Below are 22144 nucleotides of genomic sequence, written 5' to 3'. Positions count from 1 at the left end.
AATTGTGATATTTTGAATAGGCTTGGAATGGCCTAAGGAGATTACAGTATTTAAATATCAGCAACCGTAAGCATTAAACCCACCAGAGATAAGTGTTATGGATTTGAAAGATAAGAAATAATTTTATATTTAGAAGAGTATTTTATTTATTTATATTGAAGACTGTAAAGCGCGCTTCAGGCAGGAAATAAAGAAGCGCCGCATTTCATTCCCTGACAGATGCGTGACTTAACACTTCCACCATCACACAGGGTCACTGCACCTGAGAGCACATTACTTCTCCTCAGAGTCCAAGAGGTTAAATGTTCTTGCGCTTAAATGGCCTCAGTGAGATCTGCTAATTACTCTGTGCATATGCATGATGGTGTGGGAACAGCCGAGCTGAGCTGTTTATTACAGAGAGGCAGCCTGGTGTGAACACTTACTTGGATGAGTTTGGTAATGGATGACCAAAGTTTATCTGAGCACCTGAGTTAAATATCTCCTCCGTAATAATTCTTGTTGACCTTTTCTATAGGTTTACTGTCTAATAGCTATCCCTTTAAGAGTATTTCAAAAGGATTTAGGGTACCTCCTAGATTTTCAAAGGGATTATCCAGTGACTAATGTAAATTAATATCAGACATCATATAGTACACGGCAATACCTTTCTAACAAAGCTAGAACCAGCCCTGTACCTCACATGGATCCAGAGATCTCCACATTCATTGCTCTGCTGGATTTATATCAAGGGGAGTGTCTTCTCTGCTGCAGCTCAGGGGGCGTGTCCATGTTCTCCCTATCACAGCTCAGGGGGCGTGTCCATGTTCTCCCTATCACAGCTCAGGGGGCGTGTCCATGTTCTCCCTATCACAGCTCAGGCGGCGTGTCCATGTTCTCACTATCACAGCTCAGGGGGCGTGTCCATGTTCTCCCTATCACAGCTCAGGGGGCGTGTCCATGTTCTCCCTATCACAGCTCAGGCGGCGTGTCCATGCTCTCCCTATCACAGCTCAGGAGGCGTGTCCATGTTCTCCCTATCACAGCTCAGGAGGCGTGTCCATGTTCTCCCTATCACAGCTCAGAAGGCAGTTGAAGGATGAAACTGAGCATGTGCGGCCTTCTCAGTGAGCAGGTCAACGAAATAATAAAACTAAGCAAACAGCAGGTGGCGCTATACAGATACATTGTATTGAATAACTCAGTGGCTATACTACATTTTTAATTACAAAAGTGTAATTACATTTAATGACCTGCAATTATAAAAAGTATTCAGATTCAGCTGCTGGTTTGAAAACTGTAGAATATTTTTCGTGGGACAACCCCTTTTTGTTTCATTTTTACATACGCCTGGAGTTCTTGATTCAATTACCAACTTGGCCCAGGGGATATGGTGTACTGAAAAAATAAATGAAAAGTTTAATATATCAAGATTAGGCCCCATGTAGGGCTGCAGCAAATGATTATTTTAGTAATCGAGTATTCTACCGATTATTTTTACGAATAATCAAGTAATCTAATAAGAAAAATGAATTAATAGACTGTTTTGCTTTATAAAAACTCATCAGACCCCCTGCCATCAGTCCCCAACACCCTTTGTTCCCCCCTGTGCGATCAGCCCGTGCATCAGTTCCCCCCCAGTGCCTTTAACTCTCTCCCACCCCAGTGCCTCTATGTCATCCATTGCCATGTCTCCCTCCTCCAGTGCCTCCATGTCACCCGCCATGTCCCCCACTCCCCCAGTGCCATCAGATCAGCCCCTCCATGCCATGTCCCCCAGCGCCATCAGCTCTTCTATGCCATCCATGCCCCGTCCCCCAGCGCCATCAGCCCCTCCATGTCTCCCAGTGCCATCAGCCCCTTCAAATCACAGGTGCCCCCTTCAACCCCCCCGCTAACTTTATACTTACCTTTCCTGGCAGTGCGCTGACATGGAGTCTGCAGGAGGCGGACCGCGTCTTCTTCCCAGCATGCACTGGGGGGGACCTGATGTCACACACAGCGTCAGCGCAAGGCCCTGGTTAGTGCAGCTTGGTCCTGACGGGAGGCTACGGAGCGGTGAGTGAGAGGGTTCACTTCACTCGCGCTCTGTGGTCACGTGATTTAAACAAATCTGCATCAAGGATTTTTTTGCTTCGATTACATCGGGTAATCTTTGCAGCCCTAGCCCCATGCACACGACCGTATCCGTTTTGCAGTCCGTGTTGCTTCCGTATTTTATTCCCGGAACCATTGACTTCAGTAGGTCTTCAGCCCGCATTTTGAGAACAGATATCTGGCATGTTCTGTCATTTTGCTGAAGAGACATACGGATAAGAAAAGCACACAGATCGTCCGTGGGCTTTCCTCATCCGTATGTCCATTCCACAAAATCATAGAACATGTCCACAAAATACAGATCACTGACCTACTGAAAACAATAAATAAAATGTGGACCGCATCCGTATTTTGCGGATCCAAGAATTGCGAGTCGCAAAACGGATATGGTCGTGTGCATGGTGTCTTTTAGGTTGCCTGGGTTCAGAGTCTTGATGGCCAAATATCAGGATATCAGCTCGGTGGGGGTCCAGGTCTCAGCACACTTACCGTTTAAGTTGCTTAAAGGGGCCACTGCGATTGTGCGAGTGCTGCAGCTACTTCACTGGTTACTGTGGTCCCTCTACCTGCTTGCCCGGTGGTGAAGGGTATCTCAACTTCATACCATTCAGGTGAAATGGACAAAGCTGCAATACACTGCACCTCTACTACCAAGTAGACACTGTGTCAGGTAGACTAAGGGCTCATGCACACGACAGTATGGCCCGCAAACAGCAGGTCCGCGATACACGGGCATCGGCCTTGTGCACTCCGTGTTGCAGATGCAGAGCCATTGACTTGAATGGGTCCGTGATCTGCGAGATAAGACCTAAGATAGGATTTCACCTATGTTTTGTGGAGTGGACACATGGATCTGATGCCCACGGAAATACTACAAGCGCTTCCGTGGCCTTCTGATCCATGCCTCTGCACCCCAAAAAGATAGAACATGTTGTATCTTTGGCTGTATGTTGTGGATCTTGGACCCATTCAGGTCAATGGGTCCGCACCGCAATACGGCGTACACGTGGGCACCGAGTCAGTACGGTTGTGTGCCTGAACCCTAGGTGAGGAACATCAGTATCTCTAACCTCTTCAAAGAGCGGATCGCAGGGTGCTGAGAGTCAGACCACCATAGATCTGATATTGATGGCCGGCCATCCAAATTCGGAACCTAGAAAACCCCATTCAGAAGGAACAATGAACTTTTTGGCTTATTGATAGATGTTTAAAAGGCCTGCCATTTTATCAAAGCCAGAACTAATCCCAGAAGTGTTGGGGTATGTGTACACACGTGGGATATGTTATAGGCAAAACTGAGCAGAAGGCTGAGGCTGCCCTGCCCTGCTAAACCACATACACTTTTCAGCTTTTGGCCTATTTGTCAATTTGTCAATTTTTGCCCAGATTGCAACTCAATATAGCCAAAAAGCCGCCGCAAAGCCGTTGATAAATTCCTCCTGTAGTACCAAGTGCTCTGTTATGCAAAAGAAGCCCAAGAGCCTTTCTTTATATGAAGTTTATAATGTTATGGATACATTTGATTTATTTCTCACTCCTAATAGGTCAGATTATTAGATCTCCTTATGATTGTTTTTCATAAACTTTTTTTTTTTTTTTTTTTAAAGAGACGAAAACTTCTTCAGCAACTTGGTGATGTGCCTCTAGAATTTCTCTCTCCAAAGGATAATGGCTTCCATCAGTTGGTATGTATAACCTGTGGCTATGTCATGAATGTCTCAGATGGGACTATCCCTTTAAAAATCAGTGTTGCGTCACCACAAACGAACAGTGTAAGGAACAGGAGGTCCTATACACTGTGTAATGTCTGGCATCGGCAGCCCAAAACAGCTGATCTTCGGGGTGCTAGGTGTCAAATCCCCACCGATCTAAGGTAGGTCATCCATATCTGTAGCCCGGAGAACCACTTTAGATATAGTACTCACAGGAGCACAGTACAACAGAGCCGCGATAAGGAGATGCAACTGACACACGGCCTATGTTTCCTGGGCCTAGTACGGTCATGTGAATAAGCCCTTACATATGTGAACAGAGCCTAATATATTAAACGGTTTTCAAGTTACTATTTTTGCCCCACTGAAACTCTTTTAACCACTTTTTTTTAACTGTTCTGTGGAGCTGGGCTCGGGCAGAAGTGGAAGGAAGGGGGGGGGGGGGGCGGGTGCTGCTTTAGCTTCTGATACAGTCCTGATCAAAAGTTTAAGACCACTTGAAAAATGGCAAAAAATCATATTTAGCATGGCTGGATCTTAACAAGGTTCCAAGTAGAGCTTCAACATGCAACAAGAAGAAATGGGAGGGAGACAAAACATTTTTTGAGCATTCAATTTAATGAAAACAACGAATAAACTGAAACAGGCTGTTTTTCAGCTGATCAAAAGTTTAGGACCACACCTCCAAAAAAAAACTAAACCCCCCCCAAAACAGAAATCCAACTTCCAGACATGAACTCAGTAATGAGTAGCTCCGCCGTTATTGTTTATCACTTCCAAAATTCGTTTCGGCATGCTTGATGCAAGCGTTTCCATGAGGTGAATGGGAACATTTCTCCAAGTGGTGAAGGCGGCCGCACGAAGGCCATCTACTGTCTGGAACTGTTGTCCATTTTTGTAAACTTCCCTTGCCATCCATCCCCAAAGGTTCTCAATTGGATTTAGATAAGGGGAACACGCAGGATGGGCCAAAAGAGTGATGTTATTCTCCTGGAAGAAGTCCCTTGTCCTGCGGGCATTGTGTACTGTAGTGTTGTCCTGTTGAAAAACCAAGTCGTTACCACACAGACGAGGGCCCTCAGTCATGAGGAATGCTCTCTGCAACATCTGGACATAGCCAGCGGCCGTTTGACGCCCCTGCACTTCCTGAAGCTCCATTGTTCCACTGAAGGAAAAGGCACCCCAGACCATTATGGCGCCCCCTCCACTGTGGCGCGTAGAAAACATCTCAGGTGGGATCTGCTTTTCATGCCAGTAACGTTGGAAACCATCAGGACCATCAAGGTTAAATTTTTTTCTCATCAGAGAATAAAACTTTCTTCCACCTTTTGAATGTCCCATGTTTGGTGCTCTCTTGCAAAGTCCAAACGAGCAGTTCTGTGGCGTTCAAGGAGACAAGGTCTTTTGAAGACGTTTTTAGTTTTTGAAGCCCTTCAGTCTCAGATGCCGTCTGATGGTTATGGGGCTGCAGTCGGCACCAGTAAGGGCTTTAATTTGGGTCGAGGATCGTCCAGTGTCTTGACGGACAGCCAATTGGATCCTCCGGCTCAGTGCTGATGAAATTTTTTGGGGTCTTCCACTTGACTTTTTTGTTCCATAACCCTCAGGATCATTTAAGAAATTCCAAATTACTGTCTTACTGCGTCCCACCTAATCAGCGATGGCGCGCTGTGAGAGACCCTGCTTATGCAGTTCAACAACCCGACCACGTTCAAAAAGGGAGAGTTTTTTGCCTTTGCCATCACAGCGTGTGACTACCTGACAGAAAATGACAATGAATCCACATCTTTGCACAGATTTGGCCTTTTAAAAGCATGTGGTCCTAAACTTTTGATCAGCTGAAAAACAGCCTATTTCAGTTTATTCGTTGTTTTCATTAAATTGAATGCTCAAAAAATGTTTTGTCTCTCTCCCATTTCTTCTTGTTGCATGTTAAAGCTCTACTTGGAACCTTGTTAAGATCTAGCCATGCTAAAATTGCCATTTTTCAAGTGGTCTTAAACTTTTGATCAGGACTGTATCTCCTGATTGGTAGCAGCTAGAAATATGGCTTTCATACAAGACCAAAATGACAGCATTAACCCAAGATAAACAGGAGATATCACTGTTAGAAATTGAGTTGGTAATAATCTTGGGTAAAACCTGCTTTTACTTTCACTTTCAGTTGCATTCACTGGATCCCAGTTTCTAACATTGATATCTTCCCATGTACTAAAGGTAATGATGTTATTCTGGTATTGTTTGAAAGCTTGGAATGCCCAACAATACAAAGCCCATATCTCTAGCTGCTACTAAACCAAAGATATCAGCAGCTAACGCAGCCGTCTCCCTTCAGTCTTGGAGGAGGGGGAGCAGTTGCAGAGCTGACAGGCTGCTGGAGGAAAGGAAAAATATTTAAAATATATAGAAATATGACATCATCATCAGCATTCTTTTTTTTTTTAAATCAGATAATTTTTTATTATTGCTTTTCAGTTTTTTAACATCATTGTGTTATACTTTAGAGTAGACAATAAGTAGATTCATTGTAAGATACATACAGTAATTGTAATATAGAACACATAGATACATAATCAAGTTATATATCCAATTATAGAATATTACAATATATAAGCACATAAACCGGTCAATAAAACCTCCCAACAGCAAGTAACTCCCCCCCCATCACTACCAGAGCAGGACAGAGTGATAATAATCCCAATAAGATTCCCCCTATGAGAATTAGAGATGCACAATATAGCACAAGGCCCTCCACTAATAATAGGATCTTATTTTCATCTCATCCCCCGGGGTGTCGGCACCACAAACCTCAATTGTAAACCATCACGCAGCACTGTTTCCCATTTGCGCATATAGACACAGTACATCCCAAGCAAGCATCCATACAGACTGTAAGCTGTACCATAACTCCATTTTGGTTGGTATGCTAATAATTTTGACATACACCGCTCAAGCAATATCCACAGTAACCTCCCCCCGTTCTTATTCCTAGCCCATACCTATCCTCCTCGATCAATGCCTTCACACGGAGCGCAATAATCCTCTTGTGAGCGCCAACCAAGGACTACAACATCCAGAATTATCGATCCAGGCTCCCCATATCGCCTCAAATTTAGATAGATTATTTATTTTTTGGTATACTCCCCTTTCCAGGCGAAATACCATATTCAATCTACTTACATACTCCGATATATCTGGAGGTATCGATTGTAACCATTTTGCCGCCAACGTTTTCCGTGCTTGGTACAGCATTCTATTTATTCCAGTGGCTATTACTGATTGTAAATTATCCTCTGGTATTATACCCAATAAGCACAACTTAGGGTCAAGAGCAAAACGGGCACTATATACCTTATTTACTAGGTGCTAGGGACATGCCCATAGCATATGGAACAGGTCTGCCTCAGCATTCCTACATTTAGGACATTCCGGACTGTCTCTACAGCCAACTTTAAATAGAAACACTGGGGTCTTATAGACTTAAATATAGATGGGAGAGCCGCGCCGCCTCACTGAGGGATAAATTTGGGGTGAGGTCTAATACCTCCTCCCATTGCGCATCTGTAATACTACCCACATCTCTTTCCCAGTGATGTCTAATTTTGAGAGCATAATTTTTTTAGAAAGTCTTCTAACGAGGCCTGATACACTGTGGAAATCGCTCCCTTTACTGGTCCTGCATTAACCGCTGCGTTTAGCATCTGATTAGATACGAACGTTACCGTAGCTATTTTAGACTGAGCTTCCAAAGCATGCCTGAGCTGCAGATACCTATAGAACTGTGTGGAAGGTAAGCTAAATTTAGAACATAGCTGCTGGTACTGCTTTACGACCCCGTTTGAGTAGATATGGCCTAGATTCCAAATCCTTTTATTTTCCCACTGCGAATACCCCTTTAAGCCAACCAGTTCATGAAGCGCCGGGTTGTTCCATAAAGGCGAGATATTGACCAGTCCCGTTATTCCTAAAATGTTCTTTGCCTTAAGCCAAACCCTTCTCATAAGTTGTAAAGTTGGAATACGTCCAGCTTCTCCTTTTACTTCTCCCTCTATGGCTGCTAATGGGGGAGACCTACCCGAGACCCACCCCATCAACTGACCACTCCTTCTCATTTCACCCATCACACCCCAGCCCTTGAAATGTTGTAAGTGAGCGGACAAAAAGTACAACATAGGATTAGGTAGTGCCAAACCACCCGCATTCTTAATTCTCTGTAAGGTCTCATATTTAATTCTACCTCTATTATTTTTCCAGAGAAAAAACCGAAACAGCTGTTGAATCTTGTAAAAATAATGTGTAGGAATCCACACAGGGGAGTTGTGCAAAATATATAACGACTGGGGCATCAGGATCATCTTCAATAGGTTACCTCTCCCTACCAACGATAATGGCAACCTGTGCCAGGTGGCAACCTTATTTTTTAACTTCTCTATCAAAGGCAATAAGTTATTAAAAATATATTCGCCGGGGTTTATCGATACTACCGCCCCAAGGTATATAAAGGAATATACTACTTTGAGCTCAGAGGAATTGGCATCATAAGCTTGTAAGTGCGGAGATATTGGGAGGATCACTGATTTATCCCAGTTTATGAGAAGTCCAGACTGGCCACCAAACTCCGAAATTGTGGAGATCATAGAGTCCAGGGAGTGAGCTAAATTACCTACATAAATCAACATATCGTCCACATAGAGAGATACGCGTTCTTCCATGGTACCCCTCACGAACCCCCGTACCAATGGTGTGGACCTTAGGAGACCTGCTAATGGCTCTATCGCCAATCTGAACAAGAGGGGGGACAACGGGCAACCTTGCCTCGTCCCTCTCTCCAGAACCAATCCAGGCGACAGCTGACCGTTCACTCTAATTCTAGCCCTAGGCTCACAATATAGAAGCTTAACCCAACTAAGAAATCTCGAGCCAAAGCCCATCCTATTCATAACCGCCCAGAGATATTCCCACTCGACGCTGTCAAAGGCTTTGTCAGCGTCGAGTGAGACCACCGCAGCTCCACTATCCTGTCTATCCCTCCCCTCAAGCTGAAGATTCAAAAATAACCGCCTGAGATTCAGAGCTGTGGATTTTCCAGGCAAAAATCCAGATTGATCATCATGGATAATAGTTTGAATAACCTTAAGTAGCCGATTGGCCAAGACTTTAGCAAGAAGTTTTACATCCACTGTCAGGAGCGAGATGGGTCTATAGGAGTCTACAAGAGTGGGGTCCTTGCCTGGTTTGGGCAGCACTACTACGATCGCCTCTCTCATGGAGCAAGGCAATTTACCCTCCCGGCATCTTTAAAGACCATTAGAAGCTGCGGAAGTAACATCTCCCCATGTATTTTTATAGAATTCGCCAGGTATGCCATCCCCACCCGGCGCCTTATCATTAGGGATAGATTTCAGCGACACTTCTAGTTCCTCCAAAGATATATCTTCATTCAGGAACAGCCTATTCTCCTCTAAGACTGGCATATCTATCCCTGCCAAATATCAGATGCAGTGGTGGCCAGTCTGGACCTGTACACCTCCCTAAAATGAGCATAAAACTCTCTCAGAATACTTTCATCTCCTGTTACCAATTGTCCCCCAGACTCTCTAATTGAGGCTATACTAGAAGGGCCAGATTGTGCCTTAATCACGGTAGCCAATAAATGGCCCGCGCTTTCCCCTTCAGCAAAGTATCTCTGAGCTGCAAAAAGACGCTTATCCTCAGCCTTAGTTTGTACGTGTTCTTTCAATAGATTTTGGGCTTTGGCCGAGTTGTATGCAGTTGCCTTCCCATTACCAATGTCATCAATAGTGGAGAATGGTCTGATATACTGCGAGGTAGATATGAAATCTCTTTTGTCAGAGCCACCAAGGCTGAGGATCCAATCTATTCTGGATAAGGAGTTGTAAGAAGAGTACCTCTTCTTTGAGGCTCCCCACATTAGTATTTAGGGACGTGAGGGCTGTACTACACTGCGCCACCATTTTATACACATCTGCTATAGTAGGTTCGGCTATGGGTGCAGTCTCTAGCAGCAACTCTGGGCCCACCTTCTGTTGTAGATCTGAGGCATATGAGGCCACTTCTGAACTCTCTGCGGCTCGTCGGACGGACCAGCATCAAGCAACGGAGCACTAGCTGCAGCTGTCGAGATGCGGGCAAACTTCCCCAGCTTCGCCGCCACTTCGGAGAGTTTTGCAGCGTGTGCAGCGCCATTTTGTTTGTTCGGCGTATCCATGCCGCTCTCTTTAACCTCCTTCTCCTTACACTTTTGGCGGGTCATGGTGCCTCCAGGTAGGTGTCCAACGTCTGGGGAGGCTTCAGAGCTGTATCGGTGCCCAATAAAGTCGGGTAGGAGACAGGCAGAAGATGAATTTCAGGAGTATGTCCAGGAGCTCCGCGCCACGCGTCTGTCTACATCGCCGGTCAGGCCACGCACCCCCCCCCCCCCCCCATCAGCATTCTTTTAACTTCCTCTACAAGATAAATGCCACTTGCTGAGGTGACTCAACCCCTTTAAGGCTAAAATTAATTGTCCCTAAGGGGTTACAAATGCAATTGTGTCCCCTGAGTCGTGCGACAATAAGATTTAGTGCAGAAACACATTTAAATTTACAATAAAAAAGGGACATTTTTGGGAGGCTTTTTACCATTTTAACCAAGTTAACAGGTCTTTTTTTTTAGTAAAATACTTCTATTCCCCGTTAAGTAGCAACCCTGCAGCAATTGTGCAGTTTTTGTGTTATTCCTGCAAGAAATTTATGAGCTGGTTGTTATCAGTTAGGGGTGTGCTCTTAAAGGGGCTATCCGACACTAACAAATTCTCCTCCATATGCGGGGCCCCTCAATCTGATTCTACTTACCTGGCTCCCCGCGCGCTCCTGATCCCCGCACCGGAGCAGGGAGCCAGGTAATTAGATTCAGTGTGAGGGGCCCGGCATATGGGGAGCATTTGCTAGTATCAGATAACCCCTTTGAACAGTCTGGCACTATCCAGACAGTGCCAGGGACATGCCCCTTTGACACAGGGAATGGTAACATCCAGTTATCAATTAATTTATAAATTTCTAGGAGGAACAACAAAGGAACATCACAATGCAAACATACAGGAGAGGTGAGAGGTCCTCCTTGAAACTGTGTCTGGATCATTGTACATATCTTCAGGCTAAGCCAATATATTGTTCTTCCAGTGGAGCACTCAATATGCCAAGCTGGTTATCCAGGAAGCCGACCGGACTCCCGTAGAGTTACATCAGGCCGTCCAGAAGGCATTTCTGACGTTGCTCCACCATGGTTGCTTGTCTCAAGACCTTGTGCAGCTGAAAGGTAAAGACCTTCTGACGGCCGTGTCCCGGATTCTCATCGGCGAGCCAGGCTGCACCTACAAATATCTGAACACGAGGCTGTTTGCGGTGCCGTGGTCAGAAGATGCCATCAATATCGGCTACAGCACAGAAGACGTTTCCAATGCCTGCAAAGCCTTTTACACCTTAAACCAATTTCTACATCTTCAGACAACACGTGAATTAAGCAAACTGGTAAGAAGCAAGCCCCTGACAGATCATCCCGGTGACCTACAGGAGCAGATGTCGTCACATGGAGACTTTGGCCAAGAGGAAGCGAGATGCTTTAATGTGACTTTGATAAATTACATGAACCCACAAACCATGACCTACCTGAGAGAGGAGCCGTATTTTGGCATGGGGAAGATGGCGGTGAGCTGGCACCATGACGAGAACCTTGTAGAGGGCTCTACGGTTGCTGTGTACAATTACAGTTACAAAGGTCAGAAGCATTTTTATTGTTTTGGTATTTAAAGGAGTTTTCCAATATTTTTTTTAAATTTTTTTTTATGGATGACCTTTCCTCCGGATAGGTCATCAGTATCTAATCGGTGGGGGTCCAACCCCGGTTAGCTGTTTGAGAAGGCACCGACGCAGGCAGTACCGTGGCGGCTTTCTCCAGCTTTGCTTAGGCCACGGGATGTCACGTTCATTGTCACATGGCCTAGGCGCAGCTCAGCCCCATTGCAGTGAACAGGCTTGAGCTGCGATACCAAGCACAGCCACCATACAATGTACAGCGCTGTGCTTGGTGAGCAGAAAGAAGGCAGCGGAACTACTGCGAACGCTGGTGCCTTCTCAAATAGCTGATTGTCGGGGGTCCCGGGTGTCAGAGCCCCCACTGGCCAGATACCAATGACCTATCCATAGGTCATCGGCCAGATATCCCCAGGTTCAACGATGGGTACAGATCCCAGAGGTTGGAACCACATCTTTCAGACACTTGCAGCATATCATGTGGAAAATGCTTAAATGTCTACGGTGGGAATACCCCCTTGTGGTTATAATTAGTAAGGTGGATGGGAAAAGCAGTGGTACACTACTCTGCCCAATGAGGAGGATGGTAAAACAGAGTATAAGTGTAAGTACCCCATTTCCTCTCTGAAATTCAGAAAACACTGTGTAGTCTGTATCCCTTACTAACATACTACTTGTTAGCAGTAAGGAGAACTGAATGCTAATATGAATTCAGGATCAGACTACACAGGGATTGTTTGTAGTCTGTTACCATGGAAACATGCATAGGAGCCGCAGACTCAAAAGAATAGGGGAGATTCTTAATTAGGAGCACGACTAAATGGCGACATTTCATATAATGTATTTCAATGGTTTCTCAATGCAACAGTCGCAAAAAAAAAATCCAATTTGGATGGATTTTTGCGAATGTTGCAGCATCTTGCATTGCGACACCATTGAAATACACTAAATGAAATGTCACGTGACGTATGTCGCCATGTAGCCGCACCCTAAAACTATCTGGCAAACTGCCGAAAACCGTGACAATGGGGTCCACTGCTAACAAGATCTTAGTGTGCTGACTGACCCCCTTTTTCTTTGCATCACTATTCATCAGTCACGTGGCCTAGTTGCAGAGCAGCCCCATTCAAGTCAGTGGGGCTGAGCTGCAATACCAAGCACTGCCACTATACAATGTGGCAGTGCTTGGAAAGCTGTCCTTGGAAAGCTGCTGGGAGCGGCTCCCTGTAACAGCAGGTCGGCGGGGATGCCGAGACTTGAACCCCCGCCGATCTGATAATGATGACCTATCCTGAAGAGAAGTCCTCATTATCTTTTCCAGGATAACACCCTTAAAGAACTTTGAGAACAACTTTAACTCATCCTCCAGATGTGGCTCCAGTTGTCTTATTGTGGTGGCCTACACTATATTTCTATTTTTGTTACTTTTTGTCTTTTGTTTCAGATGATGCCATGGAAACCTTTGAAGAAGAAGCTGTGGATGCATCAAAGTGGCGTGTGGGTCTCAAGATCGCTTGGGACATAGAGACTCCAGGTCTTGCGTTACCATTAAATCCAGGAGATTCATATTTTATGCTTGGTAATATAAAGCATATTGGGGTATTATTAGCTCTTCGTATGGTTTCTTTGCATTGCTGTCCTTCTCTTCCAATCTCTTATTTTCTGGTCCTAATACTCTAGTAAGCTTTACCCAGGTCACTTATATCAGACATTAGTGACAAATAGAAACGAGCCCCGATGCTGTGGTTGCTAATAGAGTCAGAGGACCCGTACACGGGAGAGAGAACCTCTGCCGTCAGCGACACAACACCTGGAGCTTTCCCTCATTACGTCCACTCATTTGCCTTCCTGTTTACGCTGCTGTGAGTGCGCTTCAGTATCAGGTTTTCTTTACATCTGCAAACCTTAAGGCGAGACACAACATACAGATTACGAGGCAGATGCCCTACAAAGCTACATGCTATCCCCTAGCTAATAACTTTTCATATTGTATAGTTCTCCGTGCCTGTAGGAATAGCGATAGCCTGAAATAAATACCATATCGATGGGTCTCTGTTTACCAGGACTATCCCCCCGGTAGGTATGAACCTTTTATAGGCACTAGCGCTGCCTTTTCTCTTACTTTTCTTTTATTCACGGTTATTCTGATTTATAAAACTCCCTAATAACCTCCTGATCTATTCCGAGGGGCCCATAAACCCGCCCTCAACTTATAAATTGCTTCCTTGCATTGATATTCAATAGGTTCTCTCCAGTATTAGCCTGCCGGTGTGAGCTCAGGACTCGGCAATATGTTCGGCTTATCCTCTCTGATGCCGGCGTTAACTCTTTGGGCACAAGGGCGTTTCACTTTGCTTTATCATCTAAAGGGAAGTAAATATCTACCCATCACCAAAACCTAACACCAGATACTAGTGTAGATTCTGTAACACTTTATCCTCTATTATTCCCATACATAGTAGCGAGGTCAGGAAGGTTTGTCGGCTTCTGCTGCGCTGCCCGCTATGGGTTTTTGTCCTTTTCTTCTCCACTGGCCTCCCCCTCTCTCTTCGTCTGTTCCTTGCATTGTATAATAATATGGTTTATGTTTTTATTCACTTATTTTTTTTGTTTTCTTTCTTTTTATCTAGAAAAAAAAAATATATATATTTTTTTATGTTTTTAAAATTAAAGTTTAATTTAAATATCTTAAATTAAAAGAAATGAATATCTTGAAAATGAAGGAGGATTGCTCTGGTCTTCTGACATGTCTGGTTTGGAAAATACTTGCTTTCCCCGCAAAAAAAAAATATACCAATTGTGGAGCATGTGTTCTTGTAAAGCCTCGTTCACACGTCAGTGTTTGGTCAGTGATTTCCATCAGCCGATTGTGACTCAAAACCACAGACATAAGGTATAATGGAAAGATCTGCCCCTGTTCTGTGTTTAGAGCCGCACCTGGTTTTGGTTCAGAATCACTGATGGAAATCACTGAACAAACACTGACGTGTGAATGAGGCATTACTCTGCACTGTGCTAGTCCCATCTTATTCCTCTGGAATATTTAGCAATAAATTGACACCTGGGTGTTACCATTGGCGTGTTCAAAGAGGTGTGTTCCTACGCAGCCTGACACTGTCAGCAGTGATTGGACCTTGTTAGATTGCATAGGGGCACCCCCTCAGTTCATTTATTTAAACATTTCCAACAGGAATAACAGAGGAATGGTGCAATGCCGAGTTCGATGAAAAGCTACCCCGCCTTTACTAAAACAGACTTATCAGGAGATGTGACTGGTCCTCTGTACGGGAGGGTGACACCACAATTCTTGTTTTTATTGTTTATGCTGGTATAATGCGACCTTTTATAGTGTTGTATATACTCTATTAGGATTTTCACCCTGAGAACTGACCATAGTGCCAGCGGCTGGAGAGATGGAGGGGTGGCAAGCTTAAATGTCGTTCAGGGGCTAGCTTAGGGGGTGGCAAGCTTAAATGTCGTTCAGGGGCTAGCTTAGGGGGTGGCAAGCTTAAATGTCGTTCAGGGGCTAGCTTAGGGGGTGGCATGCTTAAACTTCGTTCAGGGATAATAGTTTGTATCTTGACCACATGGATGGATGCATGCAATTAGACATTTCACCCTTCCCTCAGCCACAGCCCCTAATTTTAAAGGCTATGAACACCTTCGGGGGCACTTGTTTTTTTACTCATTTTGGGCTAAACATAATTTTTCCAATTGGTCTTTATTAAAAAATTTCAACAGCTTTTGTCCTGCAGGGCTTAGTTTTAGCCTATCTGTAGAATATCTTACTTTTAGTTCTTACGCTGAGCCGCCAGGTTTCCTGCGCTGACGACTGGATGTATAGCCTCATCTCTGATATCCTGACAGCTCATAAACACTCATTATAGCTAAATCCCTTTCAAAATGATAACCAAATGGCCTAAATTAGTGTTTATGAGCTATCAGAGATAAGGGCAGGATCCTGTGAAACTGAAACTCAAGGGTCCGTTAGACGGCCAGATTTTCTGCCCAGTAATTGCCAACGAGTGATCATCTGGCACTTTAATACTGCCTCCGATTGCCCGATGAACGAAGCATGCTGAAAGATTTGGATTTTCCGGCAGAAGATTGTGCTGTGTAATCGCGATCTGCTGCCGACACACTGCTGTCCTGCACACGAGCGCTACTGTGGAAGAGATCGCTGCATGTAATAGCAGCGGTGTCCTCTGCTACGGTAGATATCTGGCAACTGCGCCGACAATCGGTTGCCGCATCAGGGTGTATAATACAGCCTTAAGATATTCTGCAAATAAGCTAAAACTTAACCCTGTAGGATGAAAACTGTTTAAACTTTGTAATAAAGAACAGTTGAAAAGAAAAAAATTATTTTTAAGCCAAAATGAGTAAAATGCAAACGTAAAAAAAAAAAATATTAATCCCCAAAGGGGATTAATATACAGTGGTTGTTCACTTTATTTCTCTGTGCGCTGCACCTTAAACCACTTACTCATATGACATTATTAAAGAAACTGCCCCGATGACTATATCGGGGAAGTCACACCCCCTTGTCTCAGTGCAGTATCTATACCGACTGTACAGTGCTCCCTCCCGGAATATGGCTGCCAGTGACCAGACCTGTGCAACAGCGACCTCCACTGAATAACACTGCGCACTGCACAAGAAACTAGTGCATGCACAATGCTCAGGGCAATTCAATGGAAGTTTATGATGGACGGGTCTGGTCGCGTGCTCCTCCATCGGTGGTCATGTTCCTGACGGGAGCACCGTACAGTCAGGGAGGAGACTGCACTGAATCAAGGGAGCAGGGCTTCTTTAAGGCTGTGAACACCTATGGGGGCAATTGGACACCAGGGCACATTCCCTTATAACATCCTGTGTATAAGGGGTTTATAGTGCAGTTCGCACTAGCGGTAAAATCATCCAGCAGGCCGTCTCGGCGAAGCCTGCTGGAGTTTATGGTATCCAGCAAAAGGGCCGGAGCACCACCAGGCCCCATTGACTATAATGGGACCCGACAGGGATCTGGCCTGTTTGCGGCTTTAGTACACTGGTATTTGTCCGGCCGAATCCCAGCACTAATTCTGAAAACAGACCTGACCCCGCCAGGTTCCATTATAGTCAATAGGCCCTGGTGGTGCTCCGGCCCTTTTGCTGGATATGCTGGATTTCAGCATGCTCTGCTGGATGGTGTTAACGCTAGTGTAAAAAGTTGATGTGATCTGCACTATTAACCCCTTATACGTAGGATGTTATAAGGGAATGGGCCCTGGCGGTGCTCCGACTCTTTCCGGTTATGCCGGAGACGATGGACTCCAGCAGGCTGTTCCTCTGCCGAATCAGCCTGCCGGATGATTTTAATGCTAGTGTGAAACGAGCCTTAGAAAAAAATTGTGATAGGATAGTCTACTCCTCCAAAGGGGGTATCTAGGATTAGAAAGAAAGGGTCTTTTTTCTTCAGAAATAGCGCCACTTTTGTCCATAGGCCAGGTCTAGTATTGCAGTTGAGCCAATTACACTTGGGGATGAGCTGCGATACCAGGCACAACTAATGGACAAGAGTAACACTATTTCTGAAAAAAATATTATAAGTATAGAAAACTGCTTTAACTTATTTTAAGCATAATTAGTTCAAACAGGATATTTTTGAATTGCGCTGTCTTTTGATTTTGCAGAGGGAAGGTAACTGAGCACAGCACGGCCATGTGTCAGCGCGACAATGTTTTCTTATTACATTTCTTTAACATATTATTAAAGCAGCAGACCTTTACGTCCGAATATCCTTATTAATCTCCCGTGCGCCTTCTTTATAGCATTCGACAGGATTCCTTCAGCTATTAATATGATATTAAATTTACAGGGAGGGGAGCTGTGAAATTGTAGCGCTGTCCCTTATAAAATAATGATCTAATTTCCTGACTTCTCTGACGGCGTTAACTCTTTGATTTATACGGCGGCCGCGGAGAGCGGTCCTGATCGGGCGCTGAGATCTGGTTTGCCGGGTGATTGACAGGCGGGTTGCCAGGGAAACGCGTTTCATCTAGCGCTCGGCATTTAAACCAACTCACAAACATTCGGCCTGCGGCCACTCATTTTAAGACGGCTTCTCCTATTTTGTCCCCGTGTCAAAAGTCACTTTGCAGGAATAAATAACGCCCTGCAGCCGTTCTCAGAAAGCCTTGTATATGCAGGGAGATAGATTGGTTCTCTCCAGCAAATAAAGTAAAGATAAATTGGCGCACAGTTTCACCTCTTTACCCTCACTTGGCCCTTGGACTGATTTCAGTCACTAAAGAGAGCGCTGAAGGGAGCGTGTACACAGCATTTCCAAAGCGATGATTTTCAGCTGGGAGATCGTTTGTCTGCGAATAGTTACAACTGAAGCTGATGGCAGTAATAAAATAATATACGAGACACCTTCATCTCCAGCGCTGCGTCACACTGCCAGGCGGCCATGTCTCCTGATTGTCACAAAGCCGTGGGCTCAGATCAGTCACTCCGCTACAGGCGGCGACTGATTAAAGAGGATCCGTCCGCTCTCCTGACGTGTCTCCGTTAGTAAATGCTGCTCGTAGAACTCTTAGATAGGACGTTCCTCTGTTCCTCCTCCTGGAAATATTGTAATAAATTGGCTGTGGCCTCTGAGGGTGTACACAAAGGGAAGGGACTCTTGTCAGTGAATTGAACTGGATCTGTAGGATGCCAATGGGTTGTTACAGCAAAAAAAAGAAAAACACTGGCAGACAGTAATACATTGGAATACGGAGGACATGGAAATTAAAGTCCCCTAAACACAGGACGAGGACTTCTCTTTTTTTTTTTTTTGCACGTCCCCCAGAATGATAAAAGTTAAATGTAATGTTATGTATGTGCCAAAATGTTACCATAAAAAAAAAACTAATTACTCAGGCTGAAAAAAAAAAAAAAATGTTCAAATGAAGTGAATGTCCAGGGGTTCTTCGGGAATTAAGAAAATGAAAATACGTCAATATTACTTTATTATAAATATATCTCCAAATACCTTTCATTAGTTATAATGGTTCGTTTTGTCTGGGGAGCAATGATTAGGAGAAACAAAATGTCCGCCGTCCTATTAGCACACACAAAACCTACCCTAATCACATAGGAAGACAAGTTACTTCACAACACTGAGCTAAAGAGCTGCATCATCCTCCTCTCTGCTCTGCTTGTCAGAGATTATGATACTGAATACATATTTAGCTGAATATTTGTGGGAATGGAGTTCATGAGGAGACATGAAGTACAGAGAGGATGGACAGCACAGGCTGGGGTAATGGAGACTGCATACAAATGCTGCTGCTCATTAGCCACATCTGCTCAATTCAGTTCCAACAGAGATTCAGCTAAAGATCTTATCATCTGTATTCAGGATCATAACCCCTGACAGGTAGAGCAGAGAGGAGGATGAGGCAGCTCTTTAGCTCAGTGTTGTGATGTAACTTGGCCTGCTGTGTGATTAGGACAGGTTTTGTGTGAACTAATAGGACAGTGGCCATTTTGTTTCTCCTAAGCATTGCTCCCCTGACAAAAAAAAAAGCCTTTATAACTAATGTAAGGTATTTGGGAATATATTTATAATGAAGTAATATTTAAGTATTTTCATTTTCTTAATTCCTGGAGAACCCCTTAAATACAATTCCCAGTGTCCTTAAATGGAATCGATTGCCATGATATTGCAGTGTTATCTGCATTTAATACATGAGTAGTGCTGCAGATATGGAGTCCAGATCACAATTTTTTATTTCCCTACTGTCCCCAGTTCCCCCTCTGTCCGCTCTTGAAGTTGCCCCAAAATACAATCTGGACTGCAGTGCCAGCATAGTGGAGAGGACTTGTGCGCATGCACAGCAGTCCCTGCAGAGGGGGAACAGGGGCAGTAGTTAAATAAAAAATAGCAATATGGACTCCTTATGTCTGCTGCTACTCAACTAATACAGCAGACATTAATACAAGATGGCTGCACACAGGCTCGTAGCTAAAGGCTCATGGGTCCTGGTGCAAGAGTACAGCTTGGGCCCCCCTTCCCTCAGTGCTTTGTGGCCAGGGGTAGGGGGGCACATAGCCTTCTTGCTGCCTGAGGCAAAAATTTAAACAGGACCATACCCCATGCCAAATTCTTGACCTAACCCCTTCCCTCCAGCCAGAGGTGTAACTAGATCAATCTGGTCCCCAGTGCAAAATCTATAACCGAGTCCTCCCAGCATGCACTTTCTAGAATACCGGTGTCTTGCGGCACAAGGGTCTTTGGGCCCCCTCAGGCTCCTGGGCCCGGTAGCGACTGCTACCACTGCACCCCCTATATCTACGTCCCTATCGGTAACAGATTCCATTTAATGAGTTAAATATCGCTATGCTTGGCTAGATAGAGAATACATTAAGCTGCAGTGCACATGCTCAATGTGCCGCTCCATCAGGACAAGGGCATTGACCCCCATTCTTGAGATTGATGATGGGGTCCCAGCGGCCGGGTCCCTGTCATCAGCTCCGGTGGATAAGGGATAACTTTTAGTTACTGAAATACCCCTTTATGCACATTGCATTCGCACCTTACATTAAGCATCTATGCTAAACTTCTCTATAAGTGTCACCTGACAGACGTCAAAAAGAGTGTAACATCGAGAAAAGAACTGAGGGGCAGATTTACTAATGGCAATGTTACAGAATATGCAATTCTTGCTCCAAATAATACAACTAAGACTAGACAAGCAAGACCATTAGATTCTAGTGAATAACTCAGTGGCTATGCTATCTGTATAGCGCCACCTGTCGTTTGCCCTTTTCCTAAATTCTCTGTCCAGCTCACCGAGGTTGACACAGATGTTCAGGTCCATTCTTTAACTGTCTCCAGCTGCAGCCGAAAGGGCACGCTCCCTGAGCTGTCGGGTTGAAATATATCTAGCAGACCAGTGGCAGCAATGAATGGGGAGATCTCTGGATCCATGTGAGGTACAGGGCTGGTTCTAGCTTTGTTAGAAAGAGACCGTCATGTACTGTATGATCTCTGATTTTCATTTTTTACATTACTAATACACTGAATACCTAAATGCAGTTTGTGACAGTTGAGTGTGGCGTTAAAGGAGTTGTCCGATTTCAGGAGTAAACCAAAGAACACTTGTGACGCACTTGCAGTAAAGAATAGAGTCTTACCTGACCGCTCCCTCGCATCCTCTCCGGTTCTCCCGACTGCAGCGGTGACGTGCAGCCAATCACCGGCCTCAACAGTGCACCAGAGAGGCCAGTGATTGGCTGCAGCGATCACACGTCAACGTGACATCACTGCTGCATCCAGTTAATGGGAGAATCGGAGGAACGACGCACAATGTGTTCTCAGGTATATATTTTTTTCCCCCTGTTTTTTTTTAGGAACACCTTCACACGTGGATTTCGGAGCAGATTTTTCCACCACATCTGCCTATTTTAAGGTTTTTGGTGCAGATTAGGATTTTCTATTGAATTTTAAAGATAAAATGAGCTTCGAAAATCCACAACAGATCGTGTTTTGCACAGCAGAACAGAGACGCTCAGTAGACAAAGTGGAACTCCATTGGAATACATGCAGAAATATTTTTTCTGCAGATGCTTTCCGCCACATGTGCACCCTTTTGTGACCGTGAAGCCACTTACCGTTGTGTCATATTAAGCGCCAAGATGCGAGTCTGTTCTTGGTTTGTCTAACTAGATGTCTATGATTGATTTCCATGTTGTGCTCTCCTATTGATCTTCCTACAGATGACCTCAACACCACCCATCAGCACTGTGTGCTCGCCGGCCCGCAGCCCCGCTTCAGCTCCACGCACAGAGTAGCTGAGGTAGGAAGTCTCCATTATACCCTTCTGTGTGATATACCCTAAAGGGGTTGTGTCACTTCAGCAAAAGGCTTATATCATGTATAGAAAGTTAAAGGGGTTGTCTGGGTTCTGAGCTGAAGCCAGCCATATCCCTAGCGTCACCCCTCTGTCCCCTATGATATGAGAATCTGAGCATTTCATACTCCGATGCCCTCACTTGCCCTGCGCTGAATCGCACAGGGCAAGGGCTGTTTGTTTAGGTTTTTAGCACTACTAGGCGGAGGCTTCTGCCCAGCAGTGTTGCCGGTGACGTCACCGGCACTGATGGGCGGATTTTAGCGCTGCCCTAGCCGTTTTACAGGCCAGGGCAGCACTAAAGCCCGCCCATCAATGCCGGGGACGTCACCGAGCTCACCGCTAGGCGGAAGCCTCCACCTAGCTTACCCTATGGAGAGCCCCATATGTCTCTGGATCTCCCTAAAATGCCTTTGCCCTGCGAGATTCAGTGCAGGGCAAAGGAGAGCATCAGAGCATGAACTGCTCCAATGCTCATATTATAGGGGCCGGAGGGGTGAAGATAGGGACATATCTGGGTTCAGCTCTGAACCCGGACAACCCCTTTAATACAAGGCATTTACTAATGTATTGTAATTGTCCATATTGCCTCCTTTGCTGGCTGGATTCATTTTTCCATCACTTTACACACTTCTTGTTGCCATGGTTCCGACCACCCTACAAT

General features: G+C 45.0%; 1 protein-coding gene across 3 annotated transcripts in view; it reads left to right on the top strand.

The window, feature by feature from the left end:
* FTO (FTO alpha-ketoglutarate dependent dioxygenase) overlaps positions 1-22144 on the top strand; it is a 280792-nt gene that overhangs the window by 15273 nt on the left and 243375 nt on the right. For all 3 annotated transcript variants that reach the window (XM_040410711.1, XM_040410710.1, XM_040410709.1), the window contains exons 2-5: positions 3684-3761; positions 10970-11564; positions 13044-13178; positions 21347-21426. In XM_040410711.1, coding sequence (XP_040266645.1) covers positions 3684-3761; positions 10970-11564; positions 13044-13178; positions 21347-21426 — 888 coding nt within the window. The remainder of the gene's footprint in view (positions 1-3683; positions 3762-10969; positions 11565-13043; positions 13179-21346; positions 21427-22144) is intronic.

The sequence above is a fragment of the Bufo bufo genome, chromosome 10 (genome assembly GCF_905171765.1).
Source record: "Bufo bufo chromosome 10, aBufBuf1.1, whole genome shotgun sequence".
Lineage (NCBI taxonomy): Eukaryota > Metazoa > Chordata > Amphibia > Anura > Bufonidae > Bufo > Bufo bufo.
This window is presented reverse-complemented; position numbering and strand designations above follow the sequence as displayed.